Source organism: Schistocerca piceifrons, chromosome 4, assembly GCF_021461385.2.
Source record: "Schistocerca piceifrons isolate TAMUIC-IGC-003096 chromosome 4, iqSchPice1.1, whole genome shotgun sequence".
In the NCBI taxonomy this organism is placed as follows: Eukaryota; Metazoa; Arthropoda; class Insecta; order Orthoptera; family Acrididae; genus Schistocerca; species Schistocerca piceifrons.
This window is the reverse complement of record NC_060141.1, coordinates 406,357,115-406,380,970: the sequence shown is the minus strand read 5'-3', so window position 1 is coordinate 406,380,970 and position 23,856 is coordinate 406,357,115. Positions and strand designations below refer to the sequence as shown.

The following is a 23,856-nucleotide window of genomic DNA, read 5'->3' as shown; positions in this document are numbered from 1 at the left end:
GCTCATGTAATTTTTTTTTATTCGTTACTAAACCTACTCCTGCATTACCCCTATTTGATTTTGAATTTATAACTCTGTATTCACGTTACCAGAAGTCTTGTTCCTCCTGATACCGAACTTCACTAATTCCCACTATATCTAACTTTAATTTATCCATTTCCCTTTTTAAATTTTGTAACCTACCTACCCGATTAAGGGATCTGACATTCCACGCTCCGATCCGTAGAACGTCAGTTTTCTTTCTCATGATAACGACATCCTCTTGAGTAGTCCCCTCCAGGAGATCCGAATGGGGGACTATTTTGCCTCCGGAATATTTTACCCAAGAGGACGATATCATCATGTAACCATACAGTAAAGCTGCATGCCCTCGGGAAAAATTACGGCTGTAGTTTCCCCTTGCTTTCAGCCGTTCGCAGTACCAGCACACCAAGTCCGTTTTGGTTAATGTTACAATGCCAGATAAGTCAATCACCCAGGCTGTTGCCCCTGCAACTACTGAAAAGGCTGCTGCCCCTCTTCAGGAACCACACGTTTGTCTGGCCTCCCAACAGATACCCCTCTGTTGTGTTCGCACCTACGGTACGGTTACCTGTATCGCTGAGGTTCGCAAGCCTCCCATCCAGCGGCAAGGTCCATGGTTCATGGGGTGAGGATTTATATTATAGCTCATAAAAAAATATAGTAGCTGCCATAAACAGTAAGGCATTGATTTTGTTGTAATGTAAATTCCTTTGGAAGATTTATACAATTTCTGATTTATGTACTTCAGTGATGGATCTCATTAGTTGTGTGCATTATTTATTATCTATGTAGCCCATTTAAGAAATACAGGGTTTTCCTGAACCGTGGCGAAAAAATTATAGTTGTCGTAGAGGGTGTCTTGAGGAACAAATTGAGTATGGGATCCCGTGCCCGGAAACTTCATCCAAAGACGGTACAGTGGATCGAAGTTATAAGTGCCACCACCTGCCACTAGGCCACCTGTCCGGCGGAGTACACGACACTGTACGCAAACACACCGTAAGCGAACTTTTCGCAATTCTGTTTGTTATTCAGTGATCGCGACTTATTGCCACGATCGCCACTGGAGAAAATGGAGCCAGCTGCTGAGTAGAAAGGCCTTGCCCTCTGTGATTCGATGCTCTGTTGCCTCGTTTAATAACCGTTTCGGACATAGTTTTATATACACAAATTTTTTTTCTGTTAGAACTCTCTAAAATCTCCAGTGTTTTTCGGTATATTGGGAAAGATAAACTGCAGATGGAAACGCGTATTCGAAACCATTATCCACCGTGGCAACAGAGCATCACATTCCTTGGACACTAGGCTTTTCTACGCAGCAGCTAGTGTATCTTCTTCGCTGGCGATCGTGACAGTGACTAACAAACAACATTGCGAGACTTTCCGCCTACGGTGTGTTAGCGTACAGTGTCACGTTTGCTGCCGAAGGAGTGGCCTACTGGCAGGAGCGGACGCCTGTAACTTCAACGCTCTTTAGCATCGTTCGATGACGTTTCCGGACACGGGTTCCTGTTGTCGATTCGTTGCCCGAGACACACTCTACAACTTCTCGAAGGCTGTCGCAACATTTTTGGAACACCCCGTATTTTTCAATAATCATTTGTAATAAATATACTTTAAAAATTACAAAATTTCTTAAATCTGTATAAAAAAATTCGAGAAAGATATTTTTTGGTGTGGGTCGGGAGCAGCGGTGCAGCTTCTTATTTCCTGCCAGAGGCATAGGACCACCTTAATGCAGCACTGTTTGATGCCGGTTTTGCAAACTAACTTGATGGCAACACTTCGGAAAAAAAAGAAAGAAAGCTTAGAGAGTTAGATTTCACGTTCTGTATCATATGTTAGGTTATGTTAAGCCATTTATCGAAACGAATTCTTGAAAATGGTTATGATTGCCCTGTCAATGTGGTCTGTGTCATCTATTGTCAAAGGTCTAATTTATATAGTTCTTACAATGATGCGAAAAAAGTAATTAGATAACTCCTAATATCGTGTCAACTTCCTTTTGCCCGACGTAGTGCAGCAGCTCGATGAGGCGTGAACTCAAGAAGTCTCTGGAATTCCGTCCAGAAATATTGAGTCATGCTGCCTCGATAGCCGTCCATAATTACAAAAGTGTTATTGGTGCAGGATTTTGTGCACGAACTGATCTCTCAGTTATGTCCCATGTTCGATGGGCTTCATGTCGGACGATCTGGCTGGCCAGACAATTTGCTCGAACTGTCGAGAATGTTCTTCAAAACAATCGCCAACAATTGTGGCCCGCTGACATGGCACATGGTCATCCATAAAAATACCAACGTTGTTTTGGAACATGAAGTCCACGAATGACTGAAAACGGGCTCCAAATAGCCGAACATAACCATTTCCAGTCAATGATCGGTTCAGTTGTGTCAGAGCACGCCGGCCGCAGTGGTCTCGCGGTTAAGGCGCTCAGTCCGGAACCGTGCGACTGCTACGGTCGCAGGTTCGAATCCTGCCTCGGGCATGGATGTGTGTGATGTCCTTAGGTTAGTTAGGTTTAAGTAGTTCTAAGTTCTAGGGGACTGATGACCACAGAAGTTAAGTCCCATAGTGCTCAGAGCCATTTGAACCATTTATCAGAGCACCCGGTACATTTCGTGTAAACACAGTGCTTGTTGACAGTTTGGGTCCATGGATCTGTGGGGTCTGCGTCACACTCGAAGCTTATCACCAGCTCTTAGCAACTGAAATCGCGACACAGCTGACGAGACCACGGTTTTCCAATAGTTTAGTGTCGAACCAATATGGTCACGAGCCCAGGAGGGGCACTGCAGGCGATGTCGTGCTGTTAGTGAAGAGTCTCGCGGTGGTCATCTGCTGCCGTAGACCAGTAACGCCAAATTTCGCCGCATTGTCCTAACGGAAACGTTCATCGTACGTCCGACATTGATTTCTGCGTTTGTTTCTCTCGGTGTTACTTGTATGTTAGCACTGACAGCATTTCGCAAATGCCGCTGCTCTCGGTCGTTAAGTGGAGGCCGCCAGGCACGGTGTTGTCTGTTGTGCGAGGCGTTACGGCTTCTGCACCACTTGTTAGCAGCAGACCCAGTGGCTGCGCCAAAGACTGAGACTGCGTGTTTTACTATTATTTATTGAACTTTCTTTGCAATTTCTCCCTCGTCGTCGCTGCCCAGCCCTGCGGATCCCTCCGCCTGGCTGCTGCTGTGTAGATTCTCCGACAACGCGCAACGCGCGCCGCTGATCGCACTCGGGAGCCTCAGACCAACAGTTCTCCACTGAAGCCAGGATGCCCTGTGGCTGAGATGAACTCGTCGCCGCTCGGTGCCCCAGTACGTGAGGTCAGCTGCCGACGCCTGCTGCACCGGCGGCCGGGAAGCCGTCACGGACGGACCACGCGCCGTGGGGCCGGGTTGCCGTGAAGTCCGGGCGTCAGTCCCCGGCGGCGCCTGTGACCGAGATCGCGCTGCGGCCGGTCCTGCTGGAAGTTCTCGCTGTAGTTAGTCAGCCGTGGTGCCGACCGAACTCAGGCCGACCTTCAGAGCTGAAGTCGACATCTGGCGGCGAACGGATGACTCCTGCGAGCTGGAACAGACTTCTGGAATCGTCACCTACGAAGATTGAACATTCGGACACGGACCACGTCCGTCCTCAGATCCGAACTGCTTCCTAATGGCTTCTGTCTGTTGCTGCCTGCGCTCCACTATTTATATTTGGCAGGAGGACGTTTTTTATCCTCGGTGGTAGCTTTTTGTTATTACTCCCGCAGTATATTGCAGCGTAACTTAGTGTGCTGGCCTCACTTCCCCTTACTCAGCACTCTCCAGGCTCTGCACAGCGCTCCGTCTATGTGCGTCCTTGCGTCAACCTGTCGGTAGACTGCTGCTGTCAGCGAGGCTATCTGTGCCTGCCTACTTTGCGACGCCTCGGTCGCCGGTGTGCCTCTGTTTAGCCATTCTCCACTGCGTGAAACAACGCTTACTACATGTGGCCGCAACAGAGGTAATGCCTGAAATGTGGTATCCTTGGCAGACTCTTGACACCGTGCATCTACCTCAGAATATTGAATTCCTTGACAATTTCCGAAATGGGATGTCCGATGCATCTAGCTCCACCTACCAATCCGTGTTCAAAGGCTGTTAATGCCCGTCGTGCAGCATAATCACGTCGGCAACCTTTTCACGTGAATCACAGGATTACAAATAACAGCTGCGCCGAAGCACTGCCCGTTTTGTACCTTGTGTACGCGATACTACCGCCACCGGTATACGTGCATATCGCTATGCCATAACTTATTGCCACATCAGTGTATATTTTATCTCACTGGACATTTGGCTTCGTCGTGCTTCATTGTAACTGATACCGCGTACAAAGTAATGAAAATTTCTAAATGTGCGTTGGAAAAGTCTGCAGAGAGGTGGTTCAGGGAGTGCTTGTGCGTGCGTGCGGGCAGGTGACGCCGCGGCTGCTGTGGGCGCTGGAGCGCGTGCCGGCGCTGCGGCAGGCGGCGTCTGCGGGCCGCGCGCTCTACGGCGGCGTCGACTCGTGGCTGCTGTGGCGGCTGACGGCCGGCGCCGCGCACCTCACCGACCACAGCGCCGCCGCCGCCACCGGCTTCTTCGACCCCTTCATCGTGCAGTGGTCCTCCCTGGCCGAGGGCTACTTCGGCATTCCCGCCGCAATGCTGCCCCGCGTCTGCGAGGCCACCGCGGACTTCGGCTGCACGGCGCCGGACATACTGGGCGCGGCCGTCCCCATCCGATGCCTCGTGAGTTTCTTTTTCTCTGCAGTCGCTCTCCCAAAAGCTTTCCGCTACTCTGTGTGATCTGTCTGAGCCAGACACCTACATGCACATGCGGGGAAGAAGGTTCCCCAGAACACACTGTCTTTTTCTGCGGGCAATACGCGGACAACAGACATACACTACACTTAGACTATACACATACAGACATAGATATACACACAGCAATAAGAGACGAAGAACAATGGGCACAATTAAATGCACTGACAACCAGTATTTCAAAAACAACACATGAAGAGTACATGCGGACCCGACATTACAGACATGCCTATGTGCAGCGTAACAACAATCTCCAGAGGGTGGACAGCGATACCTGCAGTGACAGCGAAATAGTAACAATGAGGAGGAACAGGAGGAGTAAGCTGAGATGTGACAGTAAATAAGCAAAAGTGCTGGCGTTCTAGCCAAGAAAACACCAAATACGGTACATAGATGGGCACCTAAAGTAGTTAATACATAGGATTAGTAATAAATAGGATAAGCAACATTATTTCTCTACTAATAACCATTTGTGTGTGTGTGTGTGTGTGTGTGTGAGAGAGAGAGAGAGAGAGAGAGAGAGAGAGAGAGAGACCGGCGGTCAACGGCTTGAAGAAACCATTCCGAGGTGTTCACCGTCAGTCACATTCGGTGATGGTACTATGAAATCTCTCCTCTATCCTATCTTCTTTTCATGTTCTTCTTAAAAAACAACAAAATTTTATTTATATTTCAGCCTTAAATTATTGTTATTTTGAAAAGTATCATTCTTTGTAAATATTGTAGATAACTGTAAAAAGATGAAAAACGAAAATTGTAAGATGTACGACCTGTTTTAAACATCAGGTAACAGGTCTATAATTAGGCAATAAATAAATAAATAAATAAATAAATACTCTGTGTGATTCGAGGTTCTCGCGAACAACCCTCATATAAAACATTCACGTGACGGATCTTCTAGCAATGAGCCTTTCCATTCTAAGGCCCCGTGGTACACTGAGAAACTAGCGAAAAGTTTCTGCTCGGTACAGGGTGGTTATAAAGTCCATGAAACATTTTAAAAATGAGATATAAGTTAATTGCTAAACACAATGTAACAAATAACACAGTACATGAAAGACAAACACGCACACGCACACGCACGCACACACACACACACACACACACACACACACACACACTATATACAGGGTGGTCCTTTGATTGTGACCGGGCCAAATATCTCACGAAATAAGCATTCTGGCTCTGCAGTACCCAGAGGCCACTGGCATGGGCTTCGAATGGCCGCCATATTCGCCGGATGTGAACACATGCGACTCCTTTTTGTGGGGCTGTATTAAAGACTAGGTGTACAGCAATAACCCCAAAAACATTGATGAGCTGAAAACAGCCATTCAGGAGTCAGCGACAGCATCGATGTTCCGACAGTTAAGTGTGTCATGTAGAATTTCGCTATTCGTCTGCGCCACATCATCACCAATGATGGCAAGCATATCGAACATATCATAACCTACATCCGAATGTCTATAGTGACGTTTACATGTGGAATAAAGTGCCTGGACGCCATAGTTTATAACTGATTTAGTTTTTTTTTTCATATAGTTTGTCACCTTGTATATTGACAGGAACTTTCTTCCTTCCCTTGATGCATAATACATCCTATGTAAATATTGGAACAGGTTCCAATATTTACAGAGGATGCAGTATGCATTAAGGGAAGTCAAAAGGTTCCTGTCAAAAAAAAAAAAATGGCTCTGAGCACTGTGGGACTTAACTTCTGAGGTCATCAGTCCCCTAGAACTTAGAACTACTTAAACCTAACTAACTTAAGGACATCACACACATCAATGCCCGAGGCAGGATTCGAACCTGCGACCGTAGCGGTCGGGCGGTTCCAGACTGTAGCGCCTAGAGCCGCTCGGCCACCCCGGCCGGCAAAAAGTTCCTGCCAACGTTGGTCGTAAACCTGATGTCTTCAGAGTTATGTAGTACGCATTAAGGAAGACAAAAAGTTCCTGTCAACATTGGTCGTAAACCTGACATTTTCAGTGTTATAGCCTGCATGTGTACAAGGAGCATATCGTGTACATGAACCACTTTAGTCCTAAACAGATGAGGAAACAGTGTACATACGAATACTAGACGTTTATCCAGTGCGATGTGTCTGAAAATGGTATCACGCACACACCCAACACAAGAACATGTACAGTATTTTACAGTGTACTAATGTAGTGTATCGGTCAAGCATGTTATTTTCATCTGGTGAACCTGTATAATGTTTATATGGTGCCTTGTCTGCTGTCACACAGCAGCGCATTAGTGTAATTTGTATCCGTGTCTGTCACTGGATGTACACCTCCTAATAGAGGCCTACTATTCAATACATGAGATGGCAGATACAGTCTTCTGTTACAGGCAAGCGGATGGGAACATCCTACAAATATATAAGCTGTATGTTGCCAAAAATCCACAATGCTGCACTGCATCTGTAAAGATGTTCAGTACCCTGTTCACATTGAGCACATGTTGTGAAAACTAGCGCAGAGACGTGGTGATTGTTGACAGGGGCGCTAGTAGAACGTACCGCCAAAGATACTAGGTTTATGACCAATGTTTATAGGAACTTTTTTTCTTCGCCTCTTCCATACTACACATTAGGACATTTTCTCCGTATTATATTATGGGGGAAAAGAGTCGAAATCTACTTCTGGCGAAATTGAGATTCTGGTCCCAGTGGAGCCTACGTATGTAGAACTACATTCCAACAGCTTCATACGCGGAAAAGACTACAGTATCCATAAAAAATCAGCATATAAAATAGGTGTCAAGGGTAAAAACTATTGGAGTCCGTATATATTTTAAATGAGAGTAATTTTGCTCTTATTCAGGTAAGTTTATTCCTTTAAATGGTAGTCAATTTGGGTTTTTCAATTTGTTACATACCTATGCGGTGTTGTGTCTTTAGAGTTTTACTGGTAGCAGACTACATTGGTTGTTCAATGAAGTCTAACGGTTCAAATGGCTCTGAGCACTATGGGACTTAACTTCTGAGATCATCAGTCCCCTAGAACTTAGAACTACTTAAACCTAACTAACCTAAGGACATCACACACATACCTAAGGACATCACACACATCCATGCCCGAGGCAGGGTTGGAACCTGCGACCGTAGCAGCAGCGCGGTTCCGGACTGAAGCGCCTAGAACCACTCGGCCACAGCGGCCGGCGGTGCATTGTCATCTATAAGAAATTCCATCGTTATTTGGGAACATGCAAGTCCACGAATTGCTGCAAATGGTCTCCAAGTAAGCGAACGTAGCCATTTCCAGTCAATGATGGGTTCAGTTGGACCAGAGGACCCAGTCTATTACACGTAAACACAGCCCACATTATTATGGAGCCACCACCAGCTGACACAATCACTGTAATGTTGACAAGTTCGGTCCACGGCTTCTTGGGGTCAGAGCCACGCTTGAACGCTACCATCAGCTTGTTATTTTTTGCCATCAGTCTTCTGACTGGTTCGATGCAGCTTGACACGAACTCCTCAAGCCAACGTCTTCATCCCACAGTAGCACTTATAACCTACGTCCTCAATTGTTTGCTGGATATATTCCAATTTCTGTCTTCTTTTACAGTTTTTGCCCTCTACAGCTCCTTCTTGTACAATGGAAGTTATTCCCTGATGTCTTAACAGATGTAGCAGCATCTTGTCCCTTCTTCTTATCAGTGTTCTTCACATATTCTTTTCCGCTCTGATTCTGCGCAGAACCTTCTCATTCCTTACATTACCAGTCCATGTAATTTTCAACAGTCGTCTATAGCACCACATCTCAAATGCTTCGATTCTCTTCCGTTCTGATTTTCCTACGGTCCATGTTTCACTACCATACAATGTTGTGCCCCAGTCGTACATTCTCAGAAATTTCTTCCTCAAATTAAGGTGGGTGGTGGTGGTTAGTGTTTAACGTCCCGTCGACAACGAGGTCATTAGAGACGGAGCGCAAGCTCGGGTTAGGGAAGGATTCGGAAGGAAATCGGCCGTGCCCTTTCGAAGGAACCATCCCGGCATTTGCCTAAAACGATTTAGGGAAATCACGGAAAACCTAAATCAGGATGGCTGGAGACGGGATTGAACCGTCGTCCTCCGGAATGCGAGTCCAGTGTGCTCACCACTGCGCCACCTCGCTCGGTTCAAATTAAGGCCTATGTTTGATACTAGTAGACATCTCTTGATTAGGAATGCCCTTTTTGCCAGTGATAGTCTGCTTTATGTCCTCCTTGCTCCGTCCGACGTTGGTTTTTTTTCTGCCTAGATAGTAGAATACCTTAACTTCATCTACTTCGTGACATTCAGTTCTTATGCTAAGTGTCTCGCTGTTCTCATTTCTGCTACTTCTTATTACTTTCGTCTTTCTTCGATTTACCCTCAGTCCCTATTCTGTACTCATTAGGCTGTTCATTCCAGTCAGCAGATCTTGTAGCTCTTCTTCACGTGCACTGAGGATAGCAATGTCATCAGCGACTCATATCATTGATATCCTTTCACCTTGAATTTTATTTCCACTTCTGAACCTTTCTTTTATTTCCCTCATTGCTTCTTCGTATAGGCTGAACAGCAGGAGCGAAAGACTACATCCCTGTCTACACCCTTTTAGTTCGAGCACTTCGTTCTAGGTCTTCCGCTCTTATTATTCTCTCTTGGCTCTTGTACATGTGATATATTACGCACCTCTCCGTATAGCTTACCCTTATTTTCCTTACCGGGATGGTTCCTTTGAAAGGGCACAGCCAACTTCCTTCCCTAATCCTCTGGGACCGATGACCTAGCTATTTGGCCCCTCCCAAATCAACCAACTAACCTATATTCCTCAGAATTTCCAACATCTGTTCCATGGCGACAAATCCTGTGAATGTGCCTTTATTTTTCTTTAGTCTTGCTTCCATTATCAACCGCGACGTCACAATTGCCTCTCTGGTGCCTTTATTATTCCTAAAGTCAAACTGGTCCTCATCTAACACACCCTCAATTTTCTTTTGTATTCTTCTGTATATTATTCGTCTCAGCAACTTGGACTCAAGAGGTGTTAAGCTGATGGTGCGATAATTATCGCACACGTCAGCTCTTCCAATCTTCGGAATTGTGCGGATGATGTTTTTCCGAAAATCAGATGGTATATCGCCAGACTCATACGTTCTATACACTAACGTGAGTAGTCATTTTGTTGCCACTTCCCAGAATGATTTTAGAAATTCTGATGGAATGTTACCTATGCCTTCTGCCTTATTTAATCTTAAGTCTTCAAAATACTCCTCCCGCCTATCCGCTCTCTGCTCTGCATTTAACAGTGCAATTCCCGTTGCTCTGTTAATGTTACCACCTCTGCTTTCAATTTCATCGAAGGTTCTTTTGACTTTCCTACATGCTGAGGCAGTCCTTTTGACAGTCATTTCTTTTTCGATTTCTTCACATTTTTCATCCAACCATTTCAACGTAGCTGTTTTGCATTTCCCATTTATTTCGTACCTCAGTGGCTTATATTTCTTTATTCCTGAATTTCCAGGAACATTTTTACATTCCCTTCTTTTGTCAATCGACTGAAGTATTTCTTCTGTTACCCACACTTTCTTCGCAGTTACCTTCTTTGTACCTATGTTTCTCTTTCCAACTTCTGTGATTGCCCCTCCTCAACTGTACTGCCTACTGAGCTACTCCTTATTGCAGTATCTATAGCCTTAGAGAACGTCGATTGTATCTCTTTATTCCTTAGTACTTCTGCCTCACTCATCTTCACGTACTGATTCTTCCTGTCTAATCACTTACACTTCAGCTACTCTTCATCACTACTACATTTTGATCTTAGTCTATATCTGCTCCTGGGTACGCATTACAATCCAGTATCTGATTTCGGAATCTCTGTCTGACCATGATGTTATCTAACTGAGATCTTCCCGTATCTCTTGGCCTTTTCCAAATATACCACCTCCTCCTGTGAGTCTTGAACAGAGTATTCACTACTAAGAGCTGACATTTATCACAGAATTCAGTTAGTCTTTCTTTTTCTCTCACTTCTAGTACCAATCCCATATTCTCTCCTGTAACTCTTTCTTCTACTCGTTCCCCTGAAACTGCATTCCAGTCCCCCATAACTATTAGATTTTGATCTCCATTTACATACTGCATTACCTGTTAAATATCGTCATATACTTTCTCTGTCTCTTCAGCTTGCGACATCATCATATATACTATACCTACACTGTTTGCTGTCGATTTTGATGAGAACAACCCTATCACTGAACTGTTCGCAGTAACACACCCTCTGTCATACCTTTCTATTCATAATGAATGCTACTCCCGATATACCATTTTCTGCTGCTCTTGATATTACCATATACTCATCTGACCAGATAGCCCTGTCTCCTTTCTGTTTCACTTCACTGACCCGAGTATATTTAGATTGAGCCTTTGAATTTCCCTTTTCAGATTTTCTACCTTCCCTCCCACGTTCAAGCTTCTGACATTCCATGTCCCGACTCGTAGAACGTTATCCTTTTGTTGGTTATTCAGTCTTTTTCTCATGGTCGCCTCCCCGTGGCAGTCCCCTCCAGAAGATCTGAATAGGGAACTATTCCAGAATCTTTTGCCAGTGGAGAGATTATCATGGCACTCTTCAATGACAAGCCACAAGTCCTGTGGATACAAGCTACGTGTCTTTAATACAGTAGTTTCCATTGCATTTTGCATTCTCATGCCGTTGATCACTGCTAATTCTTCCGCCTTTAAGGGTAGTTTCCCTCCAGTTTATACTGGAAGTCTTTGGCTGCCAATGCTAATTGTTTTTCGAAATTTAAGCAGTTTGGGGATTCGAACCCAGGACCAAGAACATTTTGATTACTAATCAAAGACGCTACCTCTAGTCACAGCTGCAGCTCTTACCAACTGGTCATCTGATTAGCCCACGGTCTAGGGTCCATCCGGTATGGTCACGAGCCCAGGAGAGGAGCTGCGGTTAGCAAAGGCACTCGCGTCTGTCGTCGGCTCCCACACCCCATTAACGTCGCACACAGACTTCTGAGGTTATTTCATGCTGTGTTGCTTGTCTTTTAGCACTGACAACTGTATGCAAGCTCCACTGCTCTCGGTCGTTAAGTGAAGGCCGTCGGCCAGTGCGTTGTCCGTGGTGAGAGGTTAATGCATAAGGTGTGGTATTCTCAGAACTGTCTTGACACTGTGGACCTCAGATTAATGAATTCCCTAACGATTTCTGAAATGGAATGTTCCGTGCGTGTAGCTCCAACTATCATTCCGCGTTCAGAGTATGTTAATTCCCGTCGTGCGGCCATAATCATGTAGGAAACCTTTTCATATGAACCTCGTCGGTGCAAATGACAGATCCACCTGTGCACTGCACCTTTATGCCTTGCAGTAAATCGCTTGTTCACGTGTCAGAACCTGTTTCTAAATGTTTCTGTAGTGTATGCGTGAGAGGAGATGTGAGGTCCAGCCCGTTATTAACCTAGATGGATGTGGAAAACCGCCTAAAAGTTACATCCTGGATGGCCGACTCAGCGGCCCCCGTTATTAATCCGCAAGGTAGCCTTGATTCGCGTCTGAATTCTCTCTCCAAATCCCAGAAGCGACGCAACATCATACTTGACATGACCGTTTAGCAGGTAGTCCGATATATTATGATAATGACAATGGAATATTGTCTATAATAATGCAAATGAGAGTCCTGAAAATAAGACATTCTCAGTTTTTTTGTCATGTTGAAACTGGATAAAATCTAGAGCTTTCGACGAAATCGTTAATCATATTCGTCAGGAACAAACGATTGTCATGGCTGCCGTTGTGATGGCCATTTATTGTCCGTAGTTAACTTGCTATAAGTCCGCGTGTGTTGACATTGCATGATGAGAGATTGTGTCCATATCTGCACTGGTGGTTCCAGCCCCCTCGTAAGAATATAAACAATTCAGCGAATTTCTCTTTATCTTGACCTCGTCGAGAGCTCACTTCCACACACCACTACAACCATATCTGCTGTCCTGGTTGAAGCTGTCCTTGGACATTATAATTTCCACTGCTTCTTTAATAAAAGAATCCCAGTATGTTGAAGCAGTGGGCAAGTTTCTAGTGTCGTCAAAGACTCGCCAGATACTCACAACTTCGCTCACGTATGTGTTTGCCAAATGTTAGCCTACCGCCTTTTCATATCCACCTCTTCTTCACGCACGTTGCCGATCGTTGTGGGCGAGCGGCTCTAGACGCTTCAGTCCGGAACCGCGCTGCTGCTACGGTCGCAGGTTCGAATTCTGCGGTACTGGGAGATGAAGAAGCTTGCACAGGATAGAGTAGCATGGAGAGCTGCATCAAACCAGTCCCAGGACTGAAGACCACAACAACATACTTTTACAAATAAATCCATAAAACTTTGTCAGCATGACCAGGAAGGAATCAGAATTCACACTCATAGCAATGGAACTTCGAAAACATAACGAAATAATTTTTTTTTACATGTGAAATTTCATCATTTTTTTGACTTACTAATGGCTGCATTTGTTGCTGTAGGTACACTTTTCTTCATAAGTAAGAGAGATTCTTCGATGAATTTTGCGCAGCATACAAAACATACTTAATGGTGTATGAAACCCTAGAATTTTCAAAATCTATTAAAAATTGTGGTAAAAATTGAGGCAATTAACTATAAAATTTGTGTTTCTTCTAAACATGAAGTTTAAAATATAACAGCTCATTCGTTTTTTCATAAATTAAATAAATTCTGGAGTGTCATACACCTGTAAGTATGGTATGTATGCTGTGCAAAATTCATCGAAGAATCTCTCTGACATATGAAGAAAAATGTACCTATAGCAACAAATGCTGCCATTAGTAAGTGAAAAAGATGATGAAATTTGACACGTATATTTTCGAACTTCCACTGCAATGAAAGTGAATCATGAATCCTTCCTGGTGATACTGACAAAGTTTTATGAATTTATTTGTAAAAGTATAGACACTGGTTATTAAAATGTCCTGTGATGCCTCTCCTGCTCCAAGTCGTTTGACGTCCTACCCCCCTTAAGTAGTTTTAAGTCTAGGGGACTGATGACCTCCGATGTTAAGTCCCACAGTGCTCAGAGCCATTTGAACCATTCACGCACAGTGTGTGCGTAGACTAGCTGTAGAGGTTACTTTGTCCAATTTGCTTATGGTCAGAACGTCATATTACCTATGTTCTCTCAGTCAAAGACACTGGATAGACTGCAATGCAGACATTCGGAATTAATGAAAGATTTAATCGCCGTAAAAATGAGATAAATGCTGGTACATAATCAATAATGTGGCAGTAAAATGCAGTACAAAACTTGTAACGGATTATTTATTTACAGTAAGATTTGCTTGCATGTAGTATTCATTGTTATGTTTTCTGGCACAAAGATAAATAAATTGTGCTGTGAGCGCACCCTAGTGCATGTGGCGTACAACTGTCCATGTGAGAAACACTGCGATCACAAATCAACTCCATAGTAATTAATCGTCTGGCCCTGTGCCTTACTGGGTAACGTACAGCAGGGGCCGGTACACCACCCCTTTCCCCCACATTTTCTCCTCCCCCCTCTCTCTATTCATCTCTTACGCCCTCAATTGCGAACACCCCTCCTTCCCTCTCTGACCAACTCGTCAGTCCACCTCACTATGACCATGCCCTCTTCTGCTCCGTCACTGTCCATCTCCTTCCCCCCTTCTCTCAGTCCATCTCTGCCTCTCCCTTTGCTTACTCTCTGTCTGACTGAGGTACATGACAGAAGGAATTTCCCACTATACCAGATGGTAGAGCTTTTTCCTTTCCACTCATGTATTTTTCACGAAAGAATGATCGCTTAAACGTCTCAGTGTGCACTGTAATAAGTCTTTCAGCATCTCTGTGATTCTCACTCGTGGGTCAGACGAACTGGTGACCATTAACGCTGCCCTTTTTTATATACGTTTAATATCCCACAGACTTGAACAGTTTTCTAGGGTGAATCGCACAAGCAAACAATCTCCCTTGTAGACGGGTTGCATTTCCCTAGTATTCTGTCTGCTTCACCTACAACTGGGCCTGTAAGATCATTACATGCTGTATCTCTACATTTGTATGACTTGCTCAATTCCAACTGTGTGTCATTGATATCGTAGTCGCAGGAAGCAACTTTTTTTTGTTTTGTGTAGTGCACAAACATTTAAAGCGATTTGCCAATCTTGTCTCCACTTTGAAATCTTATCAAGTCGTTTGTTCCTCATGAAGACGACGGAGGATGTTGTCTAAAGTTCAATATTTCACCTATATACTCCGCTAGCCACCAAGCGGTGTGTGGCGGAGGACACAACTCGCGCCAGTCATATTCCCCCCCCCCCCCCCCCCCCCCCCTCGCTCTATTCCACTCGCCGATCGCGCGAAGGATAAACGACTGTCTGAGCGCCTCAGCACGAGCTCTTATTTCCCTTATCTTTGAATGATGATCATTACGCGATTTGGAAGTTGGTTTGTAATAATATATGCTCCACATCCTCGGCGAAGATTGTATTTCGGAATTTAGTGAGCAGCCCCTACTGTTTGGCTCGTCGTCTGTCTGTAAGTGTGTCCCACTTCAAACTTTGTATGAGATTCGTAACGCTCTCGCGATAGCTAAATGTACCAGTCACGAATCTTGCGGCTCTTCTTTGGACCTTCTCAATCTGTTGAATCGGACCCAACTGGTAAGGGTCCCATACAGACGAACAATACTTTAAGACTGGACGAACTAACGTATTGTAAGCAATTTCCTTTGTTGAAGGACTGCATCGCATCGGGATTCTACCAATAAACCGCAATCTAGAGTTCGCCTTACTCGTTACTTGTGTAATCTGATCATTCCATTTGAGATCATTTCGAATAGTCACACCCAGATACTTGACTGATGTTACCGCTTCCAAAGACTGATCATTTATTTTGTACTCATACATTAATGGTAATTTTCGCCTTGTTATACGCAGTAGGTTACACTCACTAATATTGAGAGATAATTGCCAGTCATTACACCACGCATTTATTTTTCTCAACTCCTCATTGATTTGTTCACAACTTTCGTGTGATACTACTTTCATGTAGAAAGTTGACGTGACGAGTAAACCAGGAACATCTTATACTCACTATTCTAATGTAGACATCGTTATTATAATTAGCTATTGAACATTCGCTGTTGGCAATAGATCTCTTCTAGAGTCTCCCATGCGTTGTTAGGCACATTCACGCTAGCACTCTGCACCACTGCGAGTTTTCGCTCTTGCTACGTGTATCACGGGCTCTGGGAACAGCAAAACTCAGCGCTAGACGTGTCATACAGCAACAGGTGTATCGTCCGAAGGACCATGTAGCACATAGTGGGCCAAAGCTCAACCTGCTAGTGATAGCGATGTCGTAAATTAAAGACAGCAGCTGCAGTTTGTTTTGGAACGAGCAAGTCAGTGTTCTTGGTGACCAATTCAAGATAAGGAAACTAAAGAAAGGCATCGGAAGTGCTAATGAAACCTGTTTGACATTGAATGGAGACAATGACTAATGGAACCTTAACTACAGTTTTGCTACTAGCTCTCGGAGTGAACATGTAGCGAAGTGCGTCGTACACCCTTGGTAGTAATCGCAGTACAGGGGTTGCCATGCCGATCATCATCCCCCCGTCCCCCTCCCCACAAGTGATTCTGTGAGTGAGATTTGGAGTCAGTTAATGTAGTTCTGTAGGTGAACTCCTATTATTCGATGACGGTTTAGCTGTTTTAACCACATTCATTCCCACTAACTTTCGTATAGGCACTGATAACGTTGCCATTGAACGGCCATAAACTAAGCAAAAAAAGTAGTGAAAGCGTTGTACATTTACATGTATATCTACATCAGACTCCGCAAGCCAAGTAATGGTGTGTGGCGGAGGGTACTTACGGTACCACTATCTGATCCCTCCAACCCTGTTCCACTCGCGAATAGTGCGTGGGAAGAATGATTGTACTGGCTCTAATTTCTCGATTTTTCTCCTCGTGGTCAATACGCAAGATGTATGTGGGGGGAAGTAATATGTTGTCTGACTCCTCCTGAAAAGTGCTGTCCCGAAATTTCAATAGTAAATCTCTCTGTGGTGCACAACGCGTCTCTTGTAATGTCTGCCAGTGGAGTTTGTTTAGCATCTCAGTAACGCTATCTCGCCAGCTAAACGATCCCGTGACGAAACGCGCCGCTCTTCGTTGGATCTTTCCTATCTCCTCTGTCAGTCCTACCTGATAGGGATCCCAGACAGATGAACAATAATCAAGAATCGGACGAACAAGCGCCTTATAACCCACTTCACTACATTTTCCGTAAGATTCTTCCGATGAATCTGAGTCTGGTGTCTGCTTTTCCCACTACCTGCTTTATATGGTCATTCCACTCAAGGTCGCTCTGAAAATAGTTACGCCTAGATATTTCACGGCAGACACTGTCTCCAGCTGTTTGTCATCAATAGTGTAGCTGTACAATAGTTGATATCTTTTACTATGTATGCGCAATATGTCACATTTGTTTACGTTCAGGGTCAACTGCCAGAATCTGCACCATTCATCAATTCTCTGCAGGTCGTTCTAGAAATTCTTACTATCTTCTGGCGTTGCTACTTTGGTATAAACGACTGCATCATCTGCGAATAGCCTTAAAGAGCATCCGACGCTTTCTACTAGATCATTTATATATATTGTAAACAGCAACGGTCCTATCACACTTCCTTGTGGCACTCCGGATATTACCTTTACATCTGTCGATTTAGTTACGTTAAAAGCAACGTGTTGAGTTCTGTCTGCAACGAAGTCTTGAATCCAATCGCAGGCCTGTAAGCTCGTATTTTTTTCATTAAACGGCAGTGCGGGACAGTGTCAAATGCCTTACTGAAATCAAACCTGAGCGCCGTTGTCCATTGCACTGTGGATCTGATGGAGGAACAGGGCGAGCTGAGTTTCGCAGGATCTCTGTTTGCGGAATCCATGTTGCTTTTTATAGAGGAGATGTTCATTTTCCAAGAACGTCATAATTCTTGAGCAAAAAACATGTCCCATAATTCTATAATAGATTGACGACAATGATATAGGTCTATAATTGTGTGGATCTGTCTTACGGCCTTTCTTAAAACCGGGAATGACCTGCGCTTTTTTCCAGTCTTTAGGTACCTTTCATTGCTCAAGCGATTTGCAATAAACTGCTACTAGAAGGGAAGCAAGTTCTTTCGCACAATCTTTACAGAATCTTTTAGGTATCTCATCTGGTCCTGAAGCCTTTGCACTACTAAGCGATTGCAGATGCTTTTCTATTCCGCTATCGGTTATATCAATATGTGCCATTTCGACGTTCGCACGACGATTGAAAGGAGGGACAGTGTTACGATCTTCCGCGGTGAAACAACTTCGGAAGCCCGAATTCAGTTTTTCAGCCTTCTCTCTGTTATCTTCCGTTTCGGTGCCGGTTTATGAATAGATTATTTTGACCCACTTACTGATTTTATATACTACCAAAATCTCTTAGGGTTTTTACTCAGGTCAACTGTCAATGTCTCACTTTCAAAATCATTGAACGCTTCTCTCATTGCTCTCCTTACGCTCGTTTTCGCTTCGTTCAGCTTTTATTTGTCAGCTAGGTTTTTACCTCTCTTGAATCTGAGATGAAGTGCACTTTGTTTACGTAGCGCTTTCCTAGCACGGCTATTAAACCATGGTGGCTCTTTCTCATCCCTTAAAACCTTACTCAGAACATTCTTGTCTAGGGTATATTGAACGATGCCTTTGAATTTTTTTCCGTTTGTTCTCCACAACTTCGTCTTCATCACCGAATATTTGATGCTGATTGCTGAGATCCTGTCACCCCTGCTGAGCAAATATATCTTCCTACCTTTCTTAACATTCCTTGTAGGACCCGTCGTCATAGATGATGTCACAGCCTTATGATCACTGATACCTTCCTCTACGTTAACCGATTCGATAAGCTCCGGTCTGTTTGTTTCCGGGAGGTCTAAGACGTTATCCTCACGAGTTGGTTCTCTATCTATCTGCTGTTGGTTCTCTATCTATCTGCTCAAGGTAATTTTCGGATAAGACCTCCAGAATAATACCACACGATTCCCTGTCGCTGGCACCAGTTTTGACGGCATAACACTCTCAGTCTATAACTGTGAAGTTGAAGTTACCCCCTATTACAGCGGCAAGATCAGGAAGATTACTAATGATATTCTTAAAGCTCTGTCTGAAGCGCTCTACAACTACAGATCCTGACCCACGTGGTCTATAAAAGCATCCGATCACCTTTTTTGACCATTCTTTGATACTGAATTTCACCCAGATTATTTCACATTCTGAATCTGTGATAACCTCGCTAGATTTTATGTAATTTTTTACTGCAATAAACCCGCCGCCACCATTGGCGACTAACCTAACCTTACGATAAACATTCCAGTCTGAACTTAGGATTTCGTTGTCATTGACGTCTGGCTTCAACTAGCTTTCTGTTCCCAATATAACCTTCAGTAAGCGATACTAATTCTGGGACCTTTCCTTGGATGCTTCTGCAGTTTACTAAAATCATATTAACCTTTTCTATCTCTGATCTGCGAAGACCAAGATTCTCCTAGGTCGCTGCGGCTGATTTAACAGGCAAATCGCCTTTGCTCCCAAGGGAGGGGTACTCTAAAGGCCTGGCCAGACAGAATCCGGCCGGTCGCGGTGGTCTCGCGGTTCTAGGCGCGCAGTCCGGAACCGTGCGACTGCTACGGTCGCAGGTTCGAATCCTGCCTCGGGCATGGATGTGTGTGATGTCCTTAGGTTAGTTAGGTTTAAGTAGTTCTAAGTTCTAGGGGACTGATGACCACAGCAGTTGAGTCCCATAGTGCTCAGAGCCAACAGAATCCGGCCTGCCGCTGCGACGGACGGCGCAGCGGTGGGCCGGACCAGTCAGCGGCCAGGGACGCCACACAGGCAACTGCCGGCCGGCCGGCCGGCCGGCCACATCGACTCCTGATGCGTCAGCTGTGTTACACTGTGGAAGGGGCCGAAACTCATTATTAAGCGTGCATGCGTAGTGCGATTGTCTTGCGTTAGACGATTTGGAATCTTCACGCGGGACACGTTATCTTTGTGCGAGTTTTTTTATTTTTATTTATTTTTTTTTATTGCAGAAATGAGTAGCTTGCACTAGCGATACGAAATGGCACCAAGAAGAGGAGATGTTGGGTGCACGACATTGATAATAAGAGAGAAAGCTTAGGAGAATACCGTCGTCTGTGTATTGATCGAGAGTCTGACGAAGATAGGTTCTTCAAATATTTTCGTATGTCGCGAGAATGTTTCTAGGAAATGCATCGTCTGATAAAAAGGTAGCACCGAGAAGTGCACAACGAACTGGAGAAAGCCAATTGATACAAGGCACAGACAAGCCGTTTGTTTGAGGTTTTACCGTTTGTGGCCTCTTTGTGCGTGAAATAGAAGTCATATAAATTATTCCATTTCAGTTTTGCTGTATCATATGAAAGGTTCGGCGGAAGAAAGTGCTATCCCACAACGTAGTTACGAGTGGAGTGATAAATTTATCTGCAGTTTTTACGAATACAGCAAACGATAGTAACATCTAGTTCCGTATGTCCCGCTAGAGAGAACTTTCTACTTAATAGATTGTTTTGTTTCATTGTATTCATAACATTGTCATTGAATTTAAACAAACATATCTTTGGTCGTTAACTTATCTATTTGTTCTATCGGCATAATTGATTTTAATCTTTTCCAGATACTTGACTACAGGCGACAGTCACCAGACCATAGCTTTTTCTTTTCGGTTAGGACGTTCAACACTCTCAGATATTGTGAAACAAGTGTGCCAGACAATAAGGACTGTTCTATAGCCCAAGTATTTTCCTACTCCTACAACAGAGATGTGGAAGAAATCTGAAGAAGAATTTATAGAACTGGGGATTTCCGAACTGCCTTGGAAGCATAGACGGAAAGGCTGTCAGGTTAAAATGCCCGAAGGATAGTGGATCCCAGTTCTTCTGTTACAATCTTTTCGCTAGTTCTCCTGGCGATCGTTGATCCATACTACCGAGTTTACAGTAGTTGATATTGGAAGTTACGGACGTCACAGTGACAACACTATTCAGCTTTCTATCAAGAGTATATCGAGGACAAATGTATTCTACCTCCAAATCAGGATCGCGTGTATCATACAAAAAGTTGTATTCTCCCACCTCCTCTACAAGTCTTTCTGTGTGCATGCACTACGAGTTGCAAGACAAAGACCGCCTCACGCCGCTGCTTCCAGTGTGACCACAGAGCAGTTGAGTGCGCCAACAGAGGCAAGCAGCCGCTCCGGCTTGCGACGAATCTGTAATCTGTGACAACCCGGCGGCGGCCGGTGCGGCAGGCCGGCTGTCGGTGCGTCCGAGCCGCACTCACAAGGGGAGGCCGGCAATTGTGAAATTCAGATTCGATTCATACTGCGCATAATAAAAGCTCATGGCCAGAGGTGTAATGTGGCAAAGCACCAAGATGCACTTCTCAGCCGTTATCGAGAAAATCGACAGTTAAAAGAAACCGTTGCGGTGAAATACTCTCTACGATTAATAATTTTCTACAGCGCCGTGGCGCAGCGGTAAGCGCTCGGGTTCGTAAATCGAAGGTCGCCGGTTCGAATCTCGCGCCATGCAATTTTTTTTATTAGTTTTTTGTAATTTAAATATATATATATATATATATATAAAAGCTATTAATGAATTGCTTATGCATGTTGGTGAAGGCGGATCGCTCTCCAATTGTACCGTCTCCATTTTTCCGTTTGTTTAACAGGGTGTACCAAAGCTCTCCCGTCCGCACTGATTTTCGACGATGTTATAAGTTGCGCTAGGGACCGCATCTACCTTCTTTCGAAGTTGGCAGGCAACTACGCTGTTATGCGGCGGCTCGTTTCGGCCCATTCAACATCTGTCCTTCAAGTGTAAACGAGCGAGTAACGGAGTTTATATTTCATACCTGCCACAGCAAGTTTGTGTTCGTGGGGTCTCTATTCTAATTCGAACGTTTGACTTACGCTATACGTATTCGTTTCGGAATATCGTTTCTACGTCTTCCGTTAACTATACGTGGTTAACATTATGAAGATAATTAATAACATTGGTGAAATACAACTTTGTTTGCGGAAAACATAATGATGTTCGAAGTCGCCAGTTTTTCCACGACAAACGACTTTCAACAACTTATTATATGCATAATTGTTGCAACTGATTGCCGGGAATTATATATTTGAATTACAAAAAACAAATACTTAAAAAAAAAGGTAGCATGGCGCGAGAATCGGTCCAGCGACCTTCGGATTACGAATCCGACCGCTTACCGCTGCACCACGACGGTGTAGAAAATTAGTAATCGTAGAGAGTATTTCACCGCAACGGTTTCTTTTAAGTGTCGATTTTCTCGACAACGGCTGAGAAGTGCATCTTGGTGCTTTGCCACATTATACCTCTGGCCATGAGCTTTTATTATGCGCAGTATGAATCGAATCTGAATTTCACAATTGGCGGCCTCCCCTTGTCAGTGTGACTGCCGCCATACAATAACGAGCGATTCAACAGTGCGGCCTGCCGGCTGCGGTTCAAGGCCACAGGCCGGACGGCCAGGCCCCATTCTGTCCGGCCAGGCCTTAACCTAAAAAAGCCCCATGTGCACGGCACACGTACTCCGCTACCCTAGTAGGCGCTTCCTGCGTGTAGCGCACGCCTGACCTATTAAGGGGAATCTTACAATACTGCACCCGATAGCGGAGGTCGTGAAATTCGCATCCGGTACCGTCACAGAGCCGTCTGAACCCCTCTTGTTTAGACCTTCCATTCTACTCCAAACCAGAGGACCGCGATCAACCCTGGATACGATGTTACAAATAGACAGCCTGCATCCCGCGTGTGTTGCTAGTTGCCTTCACCAAATCAGCCAGCCGCCGAAAGGAGCAGAGGATGGCCTCAGAACCCAAGTGGAAGGCGTCATTCGTGCCGACATGTGCCACTACACGCATCTGGTTGCACCTTGTGCGCACGACAGCCGTCGGCAGGGTCTCCTCCACATCACGGATGAGACCTCCCAGCAAAAATACTGAATGCACACTGGAATTCTTTCTCGCCATGCCTGCTATCTTCCAGAGGGGCTCCATCACCTGCCTAACATTGGCGCTCCCAGTGACAAACATACCCACTCTCTGTACTCGTCCGGACTGGGCAGGAAAATCGACTGCTAGCCCAACAGGAAAGGTCTCCCGTGCTGGCTTAGAGTTATCAACAACACTGGGAAGCACCTCGTACCTGTTGCTAAGACGTAGGGAGTAGACTGCACAGCCTGCTCCGTCTTCCGCCTTCCACCCAGTGACACGCGAACCCAACACTGTCTGACACCCACTTTGGACTGAGGACGGACCGGTCAGACGCGTACTGGAAGCCGCAGCAACGTCCGGGTCACCAGGGTATTCCAGTGGCACAAAAGGCGTCACAGGTCTCGTCACTGGCACCCCAACATCACCGCAACTTCGAGCATTAGCTAGAAGCTTGTCGACGGTAGCCAACACAGCTTCCAGCTGTTTACGGACAGCAGCCAACTCTCCTTGTGTCCACTCACAACAAGCTCAGTCGCTGGCCGGACTTGTGATCTTACATATAATACGTGTTGTCAACGATCTACCTGACAGGGTTTGACAGTCCACAGATTGGACCGATAAACCACAAGAAATTGCATGAATCAATACGGAAAGAATCTGCCCCCTCATTCACACACACACACACACACACACACACACACACACACACACACACAAAGAAGATGTAAAAGAAAAAATGTCTTGCTTGAGCATAGGCATAAATGACTGATTGAAACAACATTCCTCACTTTTACATGCTCACATAGCCTAGTCTGCAGTCTTGTGTTCAGTGAAACATTCATAGTAATAACTACACTCTTCGATTTTATATCGCACAACTTTTGATGTCAGCGTTATGAGAATTTGTTG

General features: G+C 44.8%; 1 protein-coding gene across 2 annotated transcripts in view; it reads left to right on the top strand.

Annotated features, from left to right (window-relative positions):
- The window catches only part of LOC124794885 (putative glycerol kinase 5), a 405,885-nt gene that overhangs the window by 276,279 nt on the left and 105,750 nt on the right, over positions 1 to 23,856 (top strand). For both annotated transcript variants that reach the window (XM_047258580.1, XM_047258581.1), the window contains one exon: positions 4,460 to 4,774. In XM_047258580.1, the coding sequence (XP_047114536.1) occupies positions 4,460 to 4,774 (315 nt within the window). The remainder of the gene's footprint in view (positions 1 to 4,459; positions 4,775 to 23,856) is intronic.